Raw genomic sequence first — 19,615 nt, 5'->3', positions numbered from 1 at the left:
GGGGCATTCTTGTTCCAAGCCTCTCAGATTAGGTATGTGGCTGTTAAGCAGGGTTATTCATTTATTACACATACATATGTAGGCTACACACACAGGTACGATGAGGAAGTAACAAAGGGACATCCTTTTTTCATTCCTTTTAAAAAGACAACACAGAGACACAACACAGAGACACCACCACAACATCACAACTGTGAGTACTCACAGCTCTGAGTACAGGAAGTGCAGATTCCCCACATTGTCTATGTAGTTTGCAGGACTTAGCCATGGTAGAACCAACAACAGCAGAGCCTTCATTTTCCAAGTACAAGATTTTAAACTGCTGCTAGGATTCGCCTTTGCCCCTTTCTCTCTCTCTCTCTCTGCCTCTTGATTTCTCTGTGACGGGACACAGAACTTCAAGCTTTTTTATGCCAGCCAATTCCAGCCCTCCCCCCCCTTCGTTTTTTTAAACAAGCCTTTCAATTTCAACACAATCGAGAGCACATTATGAACTAATGCAAATCCCTTAAATGAAGCTACGCTGGAAAAAAAATCATTGACCTGTAAGAGGATTACTTGATCTGATTCTCAGATGGAGGTTAGATGTGAGGGTTTAAGGGAGAGCAGAGCATGGTTGGTGCGAGGCGAGGCAGTGACTTATTGCTGCAAAAAAAGCAGGCTGATGCACAGGGAAAAGACCTGCCTCCTGCACTCTTCAGAGTGGTTCCTCGGAAGCAGCTGGTACATTTACATCACTGGTCGGAGAGGCAGATGGGTTATGAGCTCGGCTGCATAACAAAAAAGAGGGCAGGAAGGAACTTGAACGTGGCAAAATGGGAAGCCACACATGCAGGTCAGAAGCAGGAGACGTATACTGCAAACATGGACTGTCCTTTCAATGCTCCATCATGATGCTGTCTGATCTGATTCAGCCAGATGGAGGGAGCGGGGAGCTATAAAACAGGAAGGCTTCTGATTATCCAATCCAGATCTGATTTTGGCAAACTGTGCAGGCAGAGGAGCAAGTATTGCAAGTGGATTTAAAATGAAAAGACAACACAATTAGGTTTACACACTTGCCAACACTTGGACTTGGCATCCCATTGAATAAGCAGGCTGCTTCGTTAATGACATCTTGTATGGGCAGCACTCAAGTCCACAGCATGTAATCAAGTGATGCGGTCTGCTCATCACTCTGGGGTAGGTAAAAGAAAAACATACTGGCAGCCATAGATTTCCCTTCCATATCCTTCTTTCTGAGATACAGTGGTACCTTGGTTGTCAAACTTAATCCATTCCGGGAGTCTGTTTGACTCCTGGAACCGTTCGAAAACCAAGGCGTAGCTTCCGATTGGCTGCAGGAGCTTCCTGTACTCAATCGGACGCCACGTCGGATGTTCGGCTACCAAAAAATGTTCGCAAAGCGGAACATTTACTTCCGGGTTTGCGGCGTTCGGGAGCCGATTTGTTTGGGAGCCAAGCTGTTCGGGAACAAAGGTACCACTGTAGGTGGCCTGTTCATAAAATGTTGCCTCCAAAACAGCTCTGTGTGGATCTTCAGCCTGAACAGTCTATTATTCATCCTACTTGTAAAATTCAGCTTCTCTTACTACATAGCATAGGTCCTGGGAGATCTTGCCAATAATAGCTTGTTTTAGTCCCTACGGACCAGTATACTGAGGTATCTCAAGAGAAGGCTAAATGCAGGTTTTCCTGGAATGCTCCTAGACTCTGCCCAGGAAGCCGGCCATACAGATTACCCAGATAGCAAGTGTTCATGCACACAAAAGCTCATACCAAGAACAAACTTAGTTGGTCTCTAAGGTGCTACTGGAAGGATTTTTGTTTGTTTGTTTGTTTTGACTATGGCAGACCAACACGGCTACCTACCTGTAACTGGAATCATCATACAAGTCAACCATGTAGAATAGTAGGGGTGAGAACAGTGCAGGTGATTAAAACATCCCAGTAAATGGTTTAATGGCATTTGCTAAGGCTAAATTGGTCCCAGTATGGGCCAACACTTAGACTGGAAACCTATGTAAATGGTGGGGCAAGATATAATTAATTCCTTGGTGGTGATTACTGCAGTGTTTGTTTTTTAGCTGCTCTTGGAGCAGGCTTCATATTAAAACCATAAAGACAGTGGAATAATATGCTATAAAAAACCATTACCAACCACAGCAGAGCATATCAACCGAAATGAAACCTGAATTGCAGGTGAGTGTCACCCCCACAAAAGCCCCTACAATCTCACTGTCAAAGTTGAATTCAAGAAAAACTCAAGAGAGCATAGCTAGTACCACATTGCAATAAAACAACAGGTTTTGGCTTGCAAGGGGTTGGGTCAAATGCCTCAGGAAAGGAAAGAGAAGAGGACTATTTAGACCAGGCCGTCTGCTTTCTTGGGTCTACTTTCTGAGATAGGGCAGAGAAAATTGCGTTAGCTACTGAACCAGTTTCACTATGTTACCTGAGGTCAAGTGGTGTCCCTGAAGGTATTTGAGGAAGCCAAAAAGTGGATTCAAGCCCAAGGCAGACAACAAAGCACTACTGCAAAAATAGAACTTGGCCCATTTCAAATTCCTTCGAAGTGCAAAATAAATCTTACGTTTAGCCCGACAGCAATTCAGTCAACTAGGCGGGTAAGGGATAATTTTAATAAGGGATAAATTTAATGAAGCACAAGGGAGGCAGGCTCAGACAGGTAGAAATTAAGTACAAATAAAGAAACTTGCCCAAGACTACATATTTTCTGAGAATGAAAATGAAGGCAGATTTTTCCTCCCTTTGACTCTGGTCCAATCTAGCCAACTAGAGACCACTGCCTCCATGTGAAAACCTCCACAATCCACAGCTGGGCGATATCTTTATCTGGGCCAACCAAAATGTCACAAAATAATGGACTTCAGAGTATTGGTTAGGAATACTAGCTTGTAATACCATATGTTACAGCAAAAGAGAGGACCTTGGGTTTCCACAGCTGGCTGGCTGTATCTTTCCTACAATTGTTAAAGGCAATTCACATTGGAAAATACACAGTAAATACAGCCCTCATAACAGGTGGATCAGAATGATCCCCCGTTGTAAATCACCATGTCTCAGCTCCACAGCAGGGACGTTCATCACAACCAGATAGTCCTGATCCACCCAGTGAGTAAAATATTACAGCAGAGAAGGGATTCATACACCCTCAATCTGCATGGCGAGTCCTGTAAAAAATGTTATTGTGAAGAGTGAGGAATCTGCCACACTGGGGAGGCCATGTTTTATATTTACAAAAGAAAACAATTCAGAAGAAAAGGAACAAGAAAGAGAAATAATATTGGGCTGGATTTATACTCTGACTACTCTTAATTTTTCCAGTACCCAATCCAATAGGTATAAGGCGAACATATTTATGACATTATGAGGATCCAAAATATAATTTGTTAATGTTTATAGAAACCCTTCATCTTTTGAAGGCATGTTCTTCTGATATCCTAAAAAAAAAACATATTTCAGGGTGTGATGGGAAATGTGTAGCCTGTTGTTCTACATAGACCATCTATATTCCATTTTAATATGCCCGAGCCTGTATGCCTCAAATATACAAAAATCAGCATCCACATACACACTTGTGGCACTGCTTCAATACCTTAATCAGGCTCTGAGGTGTAAAGTATCACCAATATATAGCTGCAGATTTCAGCTCTTTAAGATTTAAATAAAGTGAAAAAGAATGGGGAGCTTTAAAGATTCATTTTAGGAGAGGTTTTCCTCGCATTTTGTTTGTGTGCATAACATTCATTCTTCTCATACTGTGACTCAACAAAGTGGAATAAGGCTTTACCAATAGCCCTTGATAATATATCTCCCTCTGGTGTACCCAACTAGGGCAGAGTCTTCCATTAGTAACTGCTACAGCCTCACTAGGGAGACTCAACACCTACTTTTTACAGCGAACTAACTTGCAACAGAACCGGTTCGTTTTCTTGTTGGGGGGAAAAAAGCCATTAGCTGTAACACAAAGGACACTGATGTGATTCCTGTCAGTGAACAGGGGGAGCGGAAATATACAGAAGGACTTACCCATTCTGAAAATGCTGCTGAAGGTTACAGCGTTGCACGACCTCGGAGCAGTGCTCTGTGAAAGGGCAGCTAACCATTAGTTTATCCAAGAGTTTATTGACTAATATGCTTGACTTTCTGCAAGATTGTAGGGTCAGAGTTTTGCGATCCACCGGGCAAAAGTCTTTTTCCACTAGGAAATCCGTAAGGCAAATTGTGCAGTAGGTGTGGCCGCATGGCGTGTCCAGAGGCTGAAGCAGCGGTTGCAAGCAAATGTGGCAGATTAGATCGTCATCCACTTCTTCTGTGTAGCTATAGACATGGTTCTCTTCTGGGAGGTGGGGCTGGCCACAGATCAAACATAAGGGTTCTTCTGAGCTTCTTTCCACTCCTTCTGATGGGTCTTTTTGACTCATCTTGGGGTAAACAGCACAAGGGGTAAAGAAAATGTATCTTCTATCCAGGTATTAATCTTAATCCACAAAACTGCCCGCTGTTCCTGTTGGTCTTCAAACCTGTAGGGGAACAGAGCAAAGATCAAATGAAATTGTGTTGCAACTTCAGTGGTTGATAATTTTAGGGAACAGGGCACAACAGACAAACCTTATTGTGCAAGCCAGTGATTCAAAGCTTAATAGGAGTTCATATTAAAGAACAAACAACAGCAGAAATGGTGCTATGCAACTGTCGGTCAACTCCGTAAGCGGTTTTTGTCAGCCACTCATCTTTCGGCTTCTGCACCCTCACCTGTCTGCCAATGTGCAATATGTGGGAACTATAACATTATTATTCAATATTTATTGCATTTACATTTTGCCTTTCCACCAAGAAAGCTCAAGCTGGTGTCACCATTCTCCCTTTTTTATCATCACATGCGTGGCAGGTTAGACGGAGAGAGTGTGACTGGCCCAGGGTCACCCAGTAAGCTTTATGGCCAAGAGAGGAAATGAATCTGGGCCTCTTCCATCCCAGTCCTTCATTTTATCGTACACAACACAATGATTCTCATAATACTGACCTACCTTACAGGGTTGTGAGGATTATTGACATAAAGGTTGCAGAAGAGTTTGAGCACTCAAAAAACAGATGCTCTGTATGATTGTTGTTACCCAACAAGTAGGGAACACAATGTGGCAAGATAAACCTACGTGTTTCATGTTGTTCAACTCGCGGTGTTGTTGTTTTTACTCACATTATTCCTTAGAGTTGCAACCACTACCTATGCTTTTTCTTCTCTTTTTCTGCAAGCATCACATCTCCATAAAATTGGTGATAAACACTATATATCATACATATATAGGGTGACAACTTCCTCTGGTCTGCTCTTGATCGGCTCTCATGTCTTCACAAAATCCTAGTGGTGTATATCCAAGCTGTGAAACAGCTGTTAAAAACACATGGTTCATGCTTGGGGCAGGGAGGGGGAGCAGAGAAGGACAGCTGGATTGCTGATCTGCATGGATGACCCCAAGACACTGACATCAGGGTCAACGTCTAGGGCTCTGGGTGATAGAATGGTGACACTTTAAAATCATCCATATGTCACTTTGCAGCAACTTATTATTTACCTCATCACTTGGCTGCTTAGCCTAAAGAATAATCACTCACAGAATATATTTTTAGAGTTGGTGTGAAGTTAGTGCCCTGGGAGTCTCTAGAAAAATCTTGCCATTGTGGCAAAGAGCTGCAAGTCTGAATTTTACTTAATGTACAACAGCAATGTCAGAAGATCCTGGAAATCACTGCGGCACTAAGTTCAAATCTCACTTTTAAGCTTGTAACTTCAGAGTAGGAGTTCCCGGATATATCTGCAACCACCACCAGGATTTTCAGTGAAGTAAACAGGAGGAACTTTAACGCGTCATGTTGTAACATGTCCCAATCTCCTTGTTAAGACAGACTTTCCTTTCGGGGGGCGGGGCAGGGACTCTGATTAATATTGTTAAGACAGGTATAGTTGTCAAAACTCCCAAGGCGTCTCTATTTCAAAACAAAACGATTTAAGTTTTTGGATATAGTTTGTTTCTGACATGCTGTGTGACATGTCTTAGAGGTATTGTTGGCATCCATTTGTCTTGAGAGAGAGAATGCCGAGGATGAAAAATGATAAAAATTAGGAAAGGTATGGACAGTGCTGTGCCACCCCAAATTCTGGTTAAGGGGAAATGAGAAGGAAAACAGCTGGGCAAAAGGCTTCCATGTGAAAGTGCCCTGTACCTAACAAACTGCAAAAATACATTTCCTTTCTTCCTGCCTCATGCCACACCTAGCCGTAATTCAAGGCTGGCTTCCCAGTGGACCCCACAAAATTCCGCAGCATCTCTCTTATTGAAGGCATAACTCTGCCTGCTGCTTCAGTATGAAATCCATTCCCTAGGGAGACATTATGTTTCTCGAGCATTCAGGATTACATATGAAAAAAAAGTACTATAACCGCTATAGCCCTGAAAGATTATACAACAATTTCATTAATGCCAGTGGGAGAGGGCGGGGGAGGGGGAATCCCTTCTCGATTTACTACTTGTGGCAGGCATCAGATAAAAGCAAAGATGGATTAGGGTCACTATACAATATTTATGTTAGCCACGGCCTATATCCATAATGCAAGTAATGTGCTGTGCCTTATTCTGTTGTCATTCCCTGGAGGTGCCAGGTTTGATTCTGTTTATTTAATCTTGAGGATACCAAAACAAAATAGAAAGGTTGTATAAATGCATGATTAACAACTTGGCATTCAGGTCATTAGCAGGGCAGCTCTTAAGCATGTTTACTCAGAACCAAGACCCACTGAGTTCAATGGATTGTATCCAATGCTTTTCCTACTTGCTGAAGTCCCATTGAAGTTAATGGGCATGACTTAGATCCGAGGGGAGGTGCATCCCGTTTCCTTGCTTAAGGCACTCCCCACTAGACCATCCCGCTGATGGGCCCTTACGCACCTTCACTTGCGTCCTCCATCAGCACCACAGTGGTGATGAAGGGCCACAGTGATTCAGGTTTCCAACCAATGTACCAGCACTGCATTTCCAGAAGGAGGAAGAGGAGCGGACGATGCGTGGTTACAAGGCAAGAGTGTGTCTTTTGGTCCCACAACTGACTCAGGCCACAGCATGGGACCCAAAAAGATGTACGTCTTTTGGGTCCACACTCTGGCACAGCCAGAGCACAGGAGCCCAAATGGGACATCCAGGATTGGGATCAGAAGTCAGGGTGGCTTCTGTAAATCTGGGGCGTCCCACGTAAAATGGGACAGTGTGATATAGAGGCCAGCCCAGTGTTAAAGTAGGCCTGAGGCCTACCGTGTGAGATGTGGTTGGAGCTGAAGACCTCATGAGGCAAAATGGTGGGGTTGAAAGAGTTGAGAGCAAGAGAGGGTTGTGGCCAGTGGGAAGGTGTGGCTACATTTGCTATTTACTTATAGAAGTATTTATAATACCACCTATCAGGGAGGTGTCCAGAATTTTTTTTTAAATAAAAACACACACACATTAAAAGCAGTACAGTTCAATACAATTTTTGCCTGTGCACTGTTCTATGCCAGCATTCTAACTGCGAGGAACCCAGGCAGAGCAAAATGTGTGTAATTCCGCCTAGAGCATGTAGGGTGGTGATATATGTAGTGGAATTTCAGCTCCTACCACTCCAGCTAACCTCTCCCTTCTCTTGGATGTATGTGGGAAACGAAAATTAGTGAAGAAGATGCCTGAGGCTGTGTTGCTGGTCGGGGTGCTACTAGGTGCTTAAAGGACCGGGGCACGGGTCTACGCTTCTGCTGCTCACCAGACTACCTCCCTAACAATTCACCTCCTGGTTATGTTTCTGCATCAGTTATTAACTGACCAGTCCCTCCCATCTGCTTAAAAATTCCAGTCAGTTGACAGAACTGGTAAATATGATGCCAACAATACCGTGACACTTCAAGGGATTCCAACGTGCCGTCGGAAAATTAATCGGCTTTCATTACAGGCAGTTAGAGGTTGCTACCATTTTGTAAGCGAGTGCGGCTGACACACAAAGAGTTTATTGAAAAGTCACCTCAATGCGTCAGCATCTGGGGTTGTGAACAAGAGCTTCAGATTGTGAAGCTATTGCTCTATCACCTCTCTCTCTCTCTCTGCCTCGTTCTCTCTTGTGTGCAAGACTCCAGAGCAGTTTATCCAGTTGAAAGCAGGTTTAGCTGGAATGTGGTGCTTTCTTTTACAGGTCATGAATACAATTATATCCACAATGATGATAATAATAAAAAAAAAACAGGCCAAGAGAGAAGCATTGCTCCCTTCAGGCCATATTCTGCTGTTGTAAAAAAAGAAGATCAAAAAGACCCAGTACAGACACATATAGTGAAGTCAACACAGACACGGGTATGTGTCAGTATGTTAAATCCACAAATTCCAGACTGTAGGCTTTTATTCTTCATACTAAGAGTCTGACCTAATGACATCCTACACAACGCTGGCACAACCCACGTCCTAGTATACAGAGCAAGTCCCAGCTAACTTTCTGCACCCTTGGAGACAGATACTGCAGCTCTGAATTACTGCCAGTTCAAGTGAGAAATTGGCAACTCATTCAAGAAGAAATGATACTCAAGAAGTGAGGAACTGCTGGCGGAGGTTCCATGGGAGCGGTATTTGGTTCCTGGGCACTGCTTGGTTCCCTGCTCTGGCTCATAGCGATGCGGGGAGTGAGGGAGACATAGCAAGGTAAGGCAAGACTTTCTTGGATCAGGCCCTCGTGCTGCAATCAAAAGAGTACATAGAAATCTCAGCGCCAAAATTTGCTACCTGCTGTCCTCTTGCTCACAGGAAGTAGCTCATTCCTGGAGCACAAGCCCACAGGAGGGCTGATTCACATGAAACATCTTGTGGCTTATATCGTGCCTTGCAGAATGTGATTTATAGCTCGCTGTCTGGCATTCCAGAGGGTAGTACAGGTGATCAACCCAACAGAAGAGCCATTTCAAATATCCTGCTGACATGCCTGGACTGAGTCTTTGGTCACATCCACACCATATGTTTAAAAGCTCACGGATTCTCCCAAAGAATAATGGCAGCTGTGGTGCATTAAGGGTGCTGCATGTCATGGAAGATCATCTTATATAAGTTGTTGTGGAGATGTTTAATAAGCTTCTTGTTTTATTTGACCCAGAAATGATTTTGTGGTTTTTGCAACTGTAGCATTAGTAACAATTGTTTGCAGCGGGTCTTCTATTTATATATGCAGCCCGCATTTTTTTTCTGAACTCTAAATACAACCCTGTTTTGTCATGGCGCATGGTTAAAAACAAATACATTTTGACTGCCTATATTTGCTATTATTAAGTATCAAGAGACTATTAACCTCAGGGCCGGGGATTCGAGTCCCATACTGGGGGGGAGGTTCCTACATTGCAGGGGGTTGGACTAGATGACCCCTAGGGGTACATTCGAACTCTATGATTCTGTTCATCATGTATTGTTAGTTTTGTATGTATGATAGTAACCTTAAAACACTGATATCTCAACTAAAGTACAGCCAAAATGTTCAAGGGATGTAAGTATTCCACTTGCAGAGCACATCTGAAATGAGTAAGTCGAACATATGACATTCTAACTTTAAATACTAGAAGTGGCTTTTCAAAGGTAGACACCAAAGCCTTCAAATACAACAGAAAATCCAACTGCTGCTCATACCACCAAAACTATTACAGCAATTGTCTTGTTTTTATGACACCTGCCATTGGCTGACATCTGATGAGCTGTAGGCACAAGATTTAAATGGGATGCTCCATCTGAAACATGCTTATTATGTGTGCCAATAAAAGAGTCAGACACATAAATAGATTTAAGAAGGCCACAACTTTATTTTAAACGGGCAACTTTTAACAATTAACATCACCACACCAGTCATTAAGGAGCTCCCCATGCTCCTGGGGCCCAGCATGGCTGCCCCACCAATTGACCTATCCCCAACTGGGCAAGTCTGCCCAATCCCAGGGTGAGTTGAATGCCAGCTCCAAATTGCAGCCACTTGTACTCTGCCACCGCAGCTTGTCCCTAAGGAGATAGCAATCTGTGCTAAGCTCTCCACCTTTCCTTGTTACCTCCCAGGCTCTTTCTCACCTCCAAAGGTAAATTCACTGGCCACCTGCCAAGCCGTGACAAAAATTAACAAGTCCAATTAGACCAATTAAAGCTACACATCCCATCCCAAGTACAGTGCCCTGGGGAAGACAACAAGCCTGCTCTGCAAAGGCCAATTCTGCAAAGCATCCAAGACTCTCAGGGCAACTGCTAAAAAATTGGGAGAGGAGAAGCATCGCCTGCCTCACAAAACTAACCTTGGGCAAAGGGCAGGACTGCCTTAAATATGCTGGTTTCTCCCTTCTTGTACCAAATCTTGTAAGGAACAATTGCCCTCACACAGTGGTGTACTTGGGTACTATGGAGCCCTGTGCAAAGCGAAAATTTGGTGCCCCCTTCGGCCCTCATGCTGCGTTCCAAAGCAGGGAAAGCACTAACAAAGCTTTGGAAAGGAGATGGGAGGACTCTAGGACCCTGTCAGAGCCTCCTGCCTTCTTCCCTAAGCCCAGCGCCTCACTTACTGGGATTTGAGATGGTGCCCCTTGGCTCAGCGCCTAGTGCATGTGCACCACTCACGCAGGACTAAATTTGTCCCTACCTCACAACTCTGGCGATGTGACCCTCCCTATGGCTGCTCCTCAAGGCCACCTCAAACTTCTTCCATCCTACAAGCTGTGCCCTCAGAAGCCAAGGCACATATCCCATAGGATATGCTTCCACAAAAGGACGTAAAAGATTTCAGCCTATTATTATTATTTTTATTAAATTTGTATACCACCCTTCATCCGCAGATCTCAGTGTGGTTCACAACATAAAAACACAAAATACATGATTTTAAAACCCCAATAACTCCCCCATCCCACAAACACACTTTAAAGGGGTATAAGATTTAAAAGGAGGCGGGTGGCGCTGTGGGTTAAACCACAGAGCCTAGGGCTGGCTGATCAGAAGGTCGGCGGTTCGAATCCCTGCAACAGGGTGAGCTCCCGTTGCTCAGTCCCAGCTCCTGCCCACCTAGCAGTTCGAAAGCACGTCAAAGTGCAAGTAGATAAATAGGTACCGCTCCGGTGGGAAGGTAAATGGCGTTTCCATGCGCTGCTCTGGTTCGCCAGAAGCGGCTTAGTCATGCTGGCCACATAACCTGGAAGGTGTACGCCGGCTCCCTCGGCCAGTAACGCGAGATGAGCGCTGCAACCCCAGAGTCATCCACGACTGGACTTAACAGTCAGGGGTCCCTTTACTTTTACTTTAAGATGTTCATCAGCAAAAGGCCTGGTTAAAGAGGAATGTTTCTCCCTGGCACCTAAAGGTGTATAATGAAGGTGCCAGGCAAACCTCCCAGGGGAGAGCTTCCACAAACAAGGAGCCACTGCAGAGAAAGCCGCTTTTCTATAGGAAATGCTTATAAAACAAATACCAACCATAAGTTAAGTGTGGCATATATATTTTTTAAAATCTAAAATAGTGCAATTAATTTTGCAACGTTAGTTATCCAATGCTACATTAGAGTCACAAGAAAATCTCTCCAAGGCCAAATTCACATGAAAGACTAGTATCATTACTTATTTTTCAAAACTATTTGTGCTAACTGAAACTGTTTTAGATGCTTTGTTTTATTGCTTGTGTTTACCATCCTGGGCTCCTTTGGGAGGAAGGGTGAGACATGCATTGAACAAATAAGCAGGGATTTTGTCAGGCAGAACAGGAACTCAGTTCTGGCACCTCTCAGGTGGGCGCCATTGCCAGGAGGCATTCTTGAGTTCCGGCACCTCTTTCTCTAGAAAAATAGCACTGCTTATATTCAGCTCTAGCCTTTGATACCAGGGCAATCAGTGGCCTTACTCAATGTTTTCCCTGGTCCCTGAATTAATATCGATGAGAACACCCAGGACTAAACAGGTTCTTTCCAGGCAGGGTGGCGCCTACCTTGTGGAATGCCTGACTCAGCAGACCTAGGAGGCGACTTCTTGGGCTTCCTTCACCAGCTGAAAAACAACTTCCAAATAACCAAAGGCCCATGCATCTACAAGCTGATTCCCTTGCACTTCCAACACGACAAGAATCCAAACGGTCATCGATTGTGTGTTTCTTAGGAGAGGATTCCCTAATAGCTGAAGCTACAGATAAACATCACACTTTAGCAATTCATTTCTCTTATCATGACACCTCTAAAGCAGGCTTCCTCAACCTTGGCCCTCCAGATGTTTCGAGACTATAATTCCCATCATCCCTGACCACTGGTCCTGCTAGCTAGGGATCATGGGAGTTGTAGGCCAAAAACATCTGGAGGGACAAGGTTGAGGAAGCCTGCTCTAAAGGAATGTGCATGCACAAAACTTGGGCAATTGTAGCTCCACCTCCAGTGGATTCTGTTTATTGATTGTCTTTCTTCCAAGCAGCTCAAGGTGGCAGACCAAGTTCTCCTCTCCCCCATTTTATCCAACCTATCAGGTAGGTTGGGCTGAGAGGCCCCAAGGTCACCCAGTGAGCTTCATGACTGAGTGGGGATTTGACTCTTGGTCTCCCAGGTCCTAGTCAACACTCCACACTGGATCTGAATTTTGATTTGGAAATGTCCATGCAGTTTTAGGAAATAATTATTTCTTCGACAAAGGTTTCAGTAAAACCACACCATGTGTTTTCGACATTTGTGTATGAGAAAGAAAAAGGGGAGGGAGTATACGCTGCCTAGTTTTTGTTTGCAATCATATGCACACTTCCCTGGGAGTCAACCCCCATTGAACACAGCAAGACTTCCTTCCAAAGGATTACAATGTGCCTACGTATGGATCCAATACAAAGCAGTGCAAGTTTCCACAGACACCTTGTAAACCTTACAACAAACCAGTCTCAGCTGCAACAACTTAACTCTCCAATCTTTTTATATTTTTTAAGAAAACCTTGACACAACTAAGCCCATCGAGTCCATTTTGTGAATTCTAAACACTCAGTCATAGTCACAGACAACAGAGGTGCAGGATGCTAAAAAAAAAAATAGACATGCTAAAATGGTAAAAAATACTGTAAAATGGTGAAAAAATGGTCATGGTAAAAAATATAGCAATGGTAAAATATTTGTATTTCACACAAATCCTCTGCCACGGTTTCCATGTGTATATACAATCCAGTCATTAGCACACAATTGGAAACAGCCCTACCCCAATCATTATTAGTAGTAGTGAATTTATTCCTTGCCCTTCTCCAGAAGCTCCCAGGGCAGGTTATACAACAATTTAAAATTCAGTATTCAAAGCAGTTAAAACAAATTGCAGCCACAGGAATAGCAACCAGATGCTATTTTCTCATGGAAGCAGGCTACAACGTGTGTATTCTTAGATGGAGGGTCAAGTCCATGTGCTACATGCTCAGTCCCCCATCCAGCGCTGCACAAGATGCGCAGAGTCCATGCTCTGCATCTTACAGAGAAGGGGCTTACCTTGTCTCTAGCTGTATTCCATATAGCAATGTCCTGCAGCAGTTCACACATATTTCAAAAGACCAGTGACTTCAGAGTATTTCACCTTCCAAAAAGAATGCTCTCCGACTTTTCCTACTTCTTGAGTAACCTAATCAACATAAGCTTTGACAGATACTTTCTTGGCTGATTCTGAAGGCAAGAGAAGTCCTGTCCCAAGACGCTGATCAACAGCAACAGGCAGACGTGAACTTACTGCTTCACCGGCATGCTTCTCACCTATACATCAGGAGCCAGTCATGTGGTGTAAACCAAGTCAGGTGCCTGATCTCTCCTGAACTACTCCTCAAAGTATGTACTCCTCCTAATTGCCCTCATAAATGCAACGGCACTGCATGCAATAAATCTCATTATGCAAATGCATAGGGCTAGAGAGTGCAAATTGCTTGAATGCCACTTAAGTTGTTCCTCTGAATGTTCAGGTGGGGTTTATTTCCCCCAGGCAGTCCGGTCACATCATAAAGATCCAAGGACACAGTTGTATTGATCTGGAAATATCACTTTTTGGCAGTTAATAAAGATCACTCAAGTGTCCAATAGCTGGGATCTGGGAAACCAGGTTCAGATCCTCATTCAACTGTTAGGCTCACTGGGTGGCATCGAGCAATTCAGTTTCTCCCTAGGGTGTGTGTGTGGGGGGGGGGGGAAATGACCCTGCAGGATTGCTCTTAAACATACAGCCTGATCTTATGCTTAAAGACTGTAACTGTCTTTGCACCTCCATATAAATAAGGTGTCACTGAATGCATTGGGGCACCTTCAATTAAACACAAATAGGCTCAGGCTTCACAGCTGTGATCTCATCTACACTTTCCATCAGAGGCAGATTTAGGGCAGTGTGACCGGTTCCGTGCACTGGGTGGGTGCTGCAGGGCGCCACAATGATAATGTAGTGAATTGGGCAGAACGGAAGGTGAGCGTTGGGTACCAAATTTTGGCCTTGCTTGGGGCACCATTGAAATGTGAAAGGCTCTGTTTCCATTGAATTAAATGGAATTTCTGAATAAGCATGGATAGGATCAAATTACAAGCTTAAAATGAGGTGTGGATGAGCCCCAAGTATGGAAGAGCCCTAAGGCAAGTTATTGGGGACTCCTATTTTGAAGATGGGGAAGATTGGGGAAGGAAGACTCCATTGTCATGGACATACGCATAGAGCTAAGCCAGACCTGTCAAAAACCTGAGAGATACATTTTTAGACTTATGGCTACCAAGGTCAGCAGTGGGAAGATGGCTGTTAACTGAACTCAAAAGATTGGAAAGCCAATTAAGACTAAGACATACCAGTAATTAGAGAGATATCTTAATATAATTGCGGGAACAAAGAAGCCATCACGTAATTGAAAAAAATGAAATCTACAAAGCTTAAAATTAACATTATAGAGTATATTTTATTTAAAGTACTGCAAGTTATCTAGTCTGTTAAATGAAATTGCCATTCATTTCAACATATCCAATAGGCCAAAAAGCAGGAAGACGTACAGGCAAGGGTGAATCTGACAGATGCATTTCAGTCAAATTAGGGGATGTGTACCTAGCTGAGCAATGGAAGCTTTCTCATTATTTTGAAAGCAAAACTTGTTAGGAATATATCCAATGAGCGAACGGCAAGGACTGATGCAAGACTGCAAGGAGGTGGAAGGAAATGCAACACAGAAGGGATATTTAGGGACTCGAAAATCCTTTCTCTGACCACTAGAGGTCCTGCCCAATGCCCCCCTGGGAATCCAAGAACTGAGGTTGACACCATAACTCCGAGAATCCCCTGGTGGTGGTGGGGGGGGGGGGGTTAAAGTGAAAGCCAAGCTCTGTAGGCAAACAAATTCTACGCTAAATTTCCATGCCTCTACAGCAAAGCTTGTTGACAGGCATGAAAAATGGGAACATCCCTTCCTTAAACCGAATTCATTCTGTTCTACAAGCTATTTTTGTTCGTTCTAATTGAATCAAGTCCATAAAACAAATAAAGAAAAGAAAACCCAGCATTTAAAAAATCCAGCAGTTTGGCTAAGCCAAAAAGGCACACAGATGTAAATAAAAATGGAGCCAGCACAGGATTTTCGTCCCATGGGGTGAACTTGGCATTCCTCTACCTCCTCTCTTCAAATGACACAAATACTTGCCTCCTAAGGGGGCCATATGTAAAAGATTGTTATGCAAGCTACATCTGCTGAAACCCCCTCTTCTGCCCAAGGACCATCCTCAAATTGTCCCATTTTCTTGATCGTATTGCCTTTTCCTCTGTGCTTCTCATGGCTGTCCAACTTTAAATTGTTTGCATAAATGTGCCATTATGCATTTCTGGTGCCTTTCTTGTTTGGTTTTAAAATTTGGTTGTTTGTTTCAAACTGGAACACTGCACAGCCCCTCCTGCTTCGAGCAAGCCAAACTTGCTCTTCCTGAATTTGATCCTCAAGAGAAGATTGAACATGTGACAACAAACATAGTCAGTAGCCTTTCAGTTAACAGTAGCAGGCAGCTCCTCAGTCTAAATGTGTCCACAGTACAAGAATCAACCTAACACTGCTTAACTGCCCGAGCAACCAACAGGGCACCAAAGAACCAGGGGGAGATGACTCTGAATGGGCAAATAAACAAACAAACAAAAAACCCCCCTGAAAAGTAGCTTTTCTCAGAAATGTTGCATAATAACTGTGTGGGTTTGTGTGGCACAATGTTTTGCTTGGGGCACTATTTAAGCAAGGCCTGCGTAATTCACTCACAGCTGTTGGACTTGACAGCAAAGCCACCAACGCAAAGCCTTCCCAGTAATAACTTGGTGCCACTCCATCACTGCATGGTTTTAGATGAAGCATGACTTTAATGCAATACATGAGTGAGCTTATGGTGGAATCACTGTTCATAGATTGTGGGGAGAGAGAAACACGGGTGGGGTGAGGAGGAGATGTGTGAAACTTTTTGCATATTTTCTTTCAGTTTGGCAAAATGTAGCCAGAAGCAGATTTATTTTCATCTTCAGCTGGCTCAGTTTATATAGAGAAACCAGCTGGCTTCCCATCCAGTGTGCCTGAGATTCCTGGAACTCAAGTACAATAAAAACGGAGTTATTCCCCAGACGTTAAATTGATAATTGAGGCCTTTCAGTTAATTTGATTTGGATAGCCAGGCTAAACAAACCGCAAATCTTGAGGGGGCGAGGGTGGAAATGCTCACGTCCCTGCTTGTACGACGGTAGCATCTGTGTTGGATCCTAATAGTTGCAGTTGAGTTAATGATTGATTGACCTGTCCAAGTTCTCTCTGGAATTAATTTGGAGCAGAGTGAGTAATTCCTGGTTGTCCCCTGGATGTCTGAAAAATAATACATTTGCACTCCATAGTGGATCCAGGGTAAATTTGGTGCCTCGATTTGGTGTCTGCACAACCAGACACGTAATTTTATTAAGTGCATTTGATTTTCAAACTGTCGACTTCGTCTGTATTTTTATCCTATCTACTGTTGTTAAAGTTTATTGTAACAACTATTTCATACCATGTTCTACAAATGGCTCAGAGATATTTTGTGACTGAGCTGCTTATAAATCTTGCTGAACAATTAAATACATGTCATCACTGCCATATGCCAGAGCCTAGGGAACCTCGGCGGACCTGGGAGTTTTCTTTGCCATGCCTCAATCATGCAACTTCCCAAACCAAAAGGGAGGAAAGCAGACAGTTAGAGTTTATTACTATGCCTTTCGACCAGAAATATCCCCAAGGCGGCCAAGTGATAAAATGCAGATATTTTAGACAACCTCTTTTTTTTTTAAGTCTCATGCCTCCCAAATGCATCCATTCCCGATGTAAGAAAAAGTGGGAGTAAATCATCAGGCGGCTGCTTCACTCAGCCAGCAACTCTACCAAGGTTGTGAGGAGTAGAGCAAGTGGAGAAGCTTTCCCTTGAAAGGCCAAATACAGCCTTATTCCTGCAACAATGCCTCCCAGACAGCAGCTGTGCTTGTAAGAGTCCCAAACTGGCCTGATGTGATGATGTCACTATGGCACAGCAGATAATAGAATTGTAGATCTGCAAGGGACCCCAAGAACCATCTGGTCCAACCCCCTGCAATGCCAGGGTCTCAGATAGATCTCTGAACAGTTAAATCCAGTCAAAGGCGACTCTGGGGTTCTGGCACTCATCTTGCTTTCAGGCCGAGGGAGCCAGCGTTTGTCCACAGACAGCTTTCCAGGTCATGTGGCTAGCATGACTAAACCGCTTCTGGAGAAATGGGACACTGTGATGGAAACCAGAGTGCATGGAAATGCCATTTACCTTCCTGCCGCAGCGGTACCTATTTATCTACTTGCACTGGTATGCTTTCAAACTGCTAGGTTGGCAGAAGCTGGGACAGAGCAATGGGAGCTCACTACTGTCGCGCGGATTCAAACTGCCAACTTTCTGATTGGCAAGCTGAAGAAGTTCAGTAGTTTAGACGACAGTGCCACCTGAGTCCCATGCACACATACAACCCTAAAACCCTCCTTCCTTTAAAACACTGCATTTTATCTTATACCTTTGGAACCTGCAGCCTGATGCATGTTTATTCACAGCAAGTTTAACAGGACCTGTTCCCATGTAAATGCACATTGGGTTTCAGCCCCTCCCACTTGCTCCTGTGCATGTGTTTTTCAGATGCATGCACATTTCTTCATTTTATTTCTAAAGTACATGCACAACTTTTCCTTATAAAATGTTCCAGGGCCACTCACAGGTCCCAGGGGTTGTATCCAACATTGTCTGTACCCTAGCAGAACAGACTTCTGCTCCTTGACCTTCCTCTGTCTCACAATCCTCTTTGCACCTCAAAATCTGCTCTGGGGGACCTTCCAGAGCAGTTTTTTTTTAAGAGTGCAGGTAGCTGCAAGGGGTGGTGCGAAAGCTGAATCACCATGTGAGCCAAAGTCCAATCGCACAGTGTTGGATTCCATCCAAGGACTACAACTGCAGTTCACTTTCTAAAGATCTCCTTGCACTTGCCACTTAGCTTCAAGGCCAACTCTTGTCCAACAAGTCCGGTGGGTTATCAACCAAGAAGCTGCAGGCAGTTTTGAGACGTACCGCAGAACACTTGTCAGATATTATTCAAATAGCTGAGTTACATAATTTCAGCACACGTGATAGTTAACCAGGTGCATTAACTCTACGGCACTTAGCATATTATGTTTTAATTGTTCTGCGTGTTCCTGCGGTTCCTTTGATCTACGGGGCTTCCACGTATTCGGATGTTATTAAAAGAAGCCTCATGCTTCCACACATGAACTCATCTCACTGGTTAGATGACATGGAGCATGTTTGGATGACTTGCCCATAATCACATATTCCTGAATGAGTCTTGTGCTAGAACTGAAGCCTCTTTAGGAACACAGGAACATGGGAAACTGCCTGATACTGAGTCAGACCACTGACCCATCTAGTTCCCTATTCTCTGTCTTGTGCATTGACTCTTTAGGTTTTCCTAGCCCTGCGTAAAGAAAGAATCCAAGGCCTTCTGCACTGAAAGCTCACCTCCTGCCATCCCTTAGCTACTCTAGAAATAGATTGCATCATGCACTCTTTATTCCACCAAACTATCCTCAGTATCTCTGCTTTCCTATTGGCTTTCATCAAGCCAACCATTTCACCACAGCTACATTTCATATGCACAAGCATAGCCACTGACCAATGCCTGAGCTACCTGAGAGTACTCCATACCTGAGCTTGAAAGCTAGAGGTCTAAGTGGGTGACACATTACAAACTGACACATGAATATGCCTTGTACTCATGGAGAGCAAGTCGCTAAGTAGACCAGTTCCATTTATGTAAACAGCTTCGTGTCAACCCACAACCAGTCACTGTCATTTAATGTCTTGAAATGGTATGAGAGACTCTTGACACAATGGGAACAACCCACATGCCAAAGCCCACTGTGTGTGTGTGTTTTGTCTGTCATGTGCAACAGTCACGAGTCATGGAGGCTGTTCTGAGCAATTTTTAAAACCCTTTTTTCTGAGCAATATCCATCCAATTACTCCTATATATAGTCCAACTCTTAAAACTTGGCTACAT

The 19,615-nt window shown here is 43.8% G+C and overlaps 1 protein-coding gene across 5 annotated transcripts in view; it reads right to left on the bottom strand.

Annotated features, from left to right (window-relative positions):
- The window catches only part of LNX1 (ligand of numb-protein X 1), an 86,355-nt gene that overhangs the window by 61,666 nt on the left and 5,074 nt on the right, over positions 1 to 19,615 (bottom strand). For 2 of the 5 annotated variants that reach the window (XM_033159914.1, XM_033159917.1), the window contains exon 2: positions 4,054 to 4,547. In XM_033159914.1, the coding sequence (XP_033015805.1) occupies positions 4,054 to 4,448 (395 nt within the window). In that variant the 5' untranslated portion in view covers positions 4,449 to 4,547. Of the gene's footprint in view, positions 1 to 205; positions 344 to 543; positions 904 to 4,053; positions 4,548 to 13,530; positions 13,756 to 19,615 lie in introns of those variants that run through there. The other 3 variants (XM_033159915.1, XM_033159919.1, XM_033159918.1) reach the window with 3 other exon arrangements.

Source organism: Lacerta agilis, chromosome 9 (genome assembly GCF_009819535.1).
Source record: "Lacerta agilis isolate rLacAgi1 chromosome 9, rLacAgi1.pri, whole genome shotgun sequence".
NCBI classification, from domain to species: Eukaryota; Metazoa; Chordata; class Lepidosauria; order Squamata; family Lacertidae; genus Lacerta; species Lacerta agilis.
Note: the sequence above shows the minus strand (reverse complement) of the source record. Positions and strands in the feature narration are given on the sequence as shown.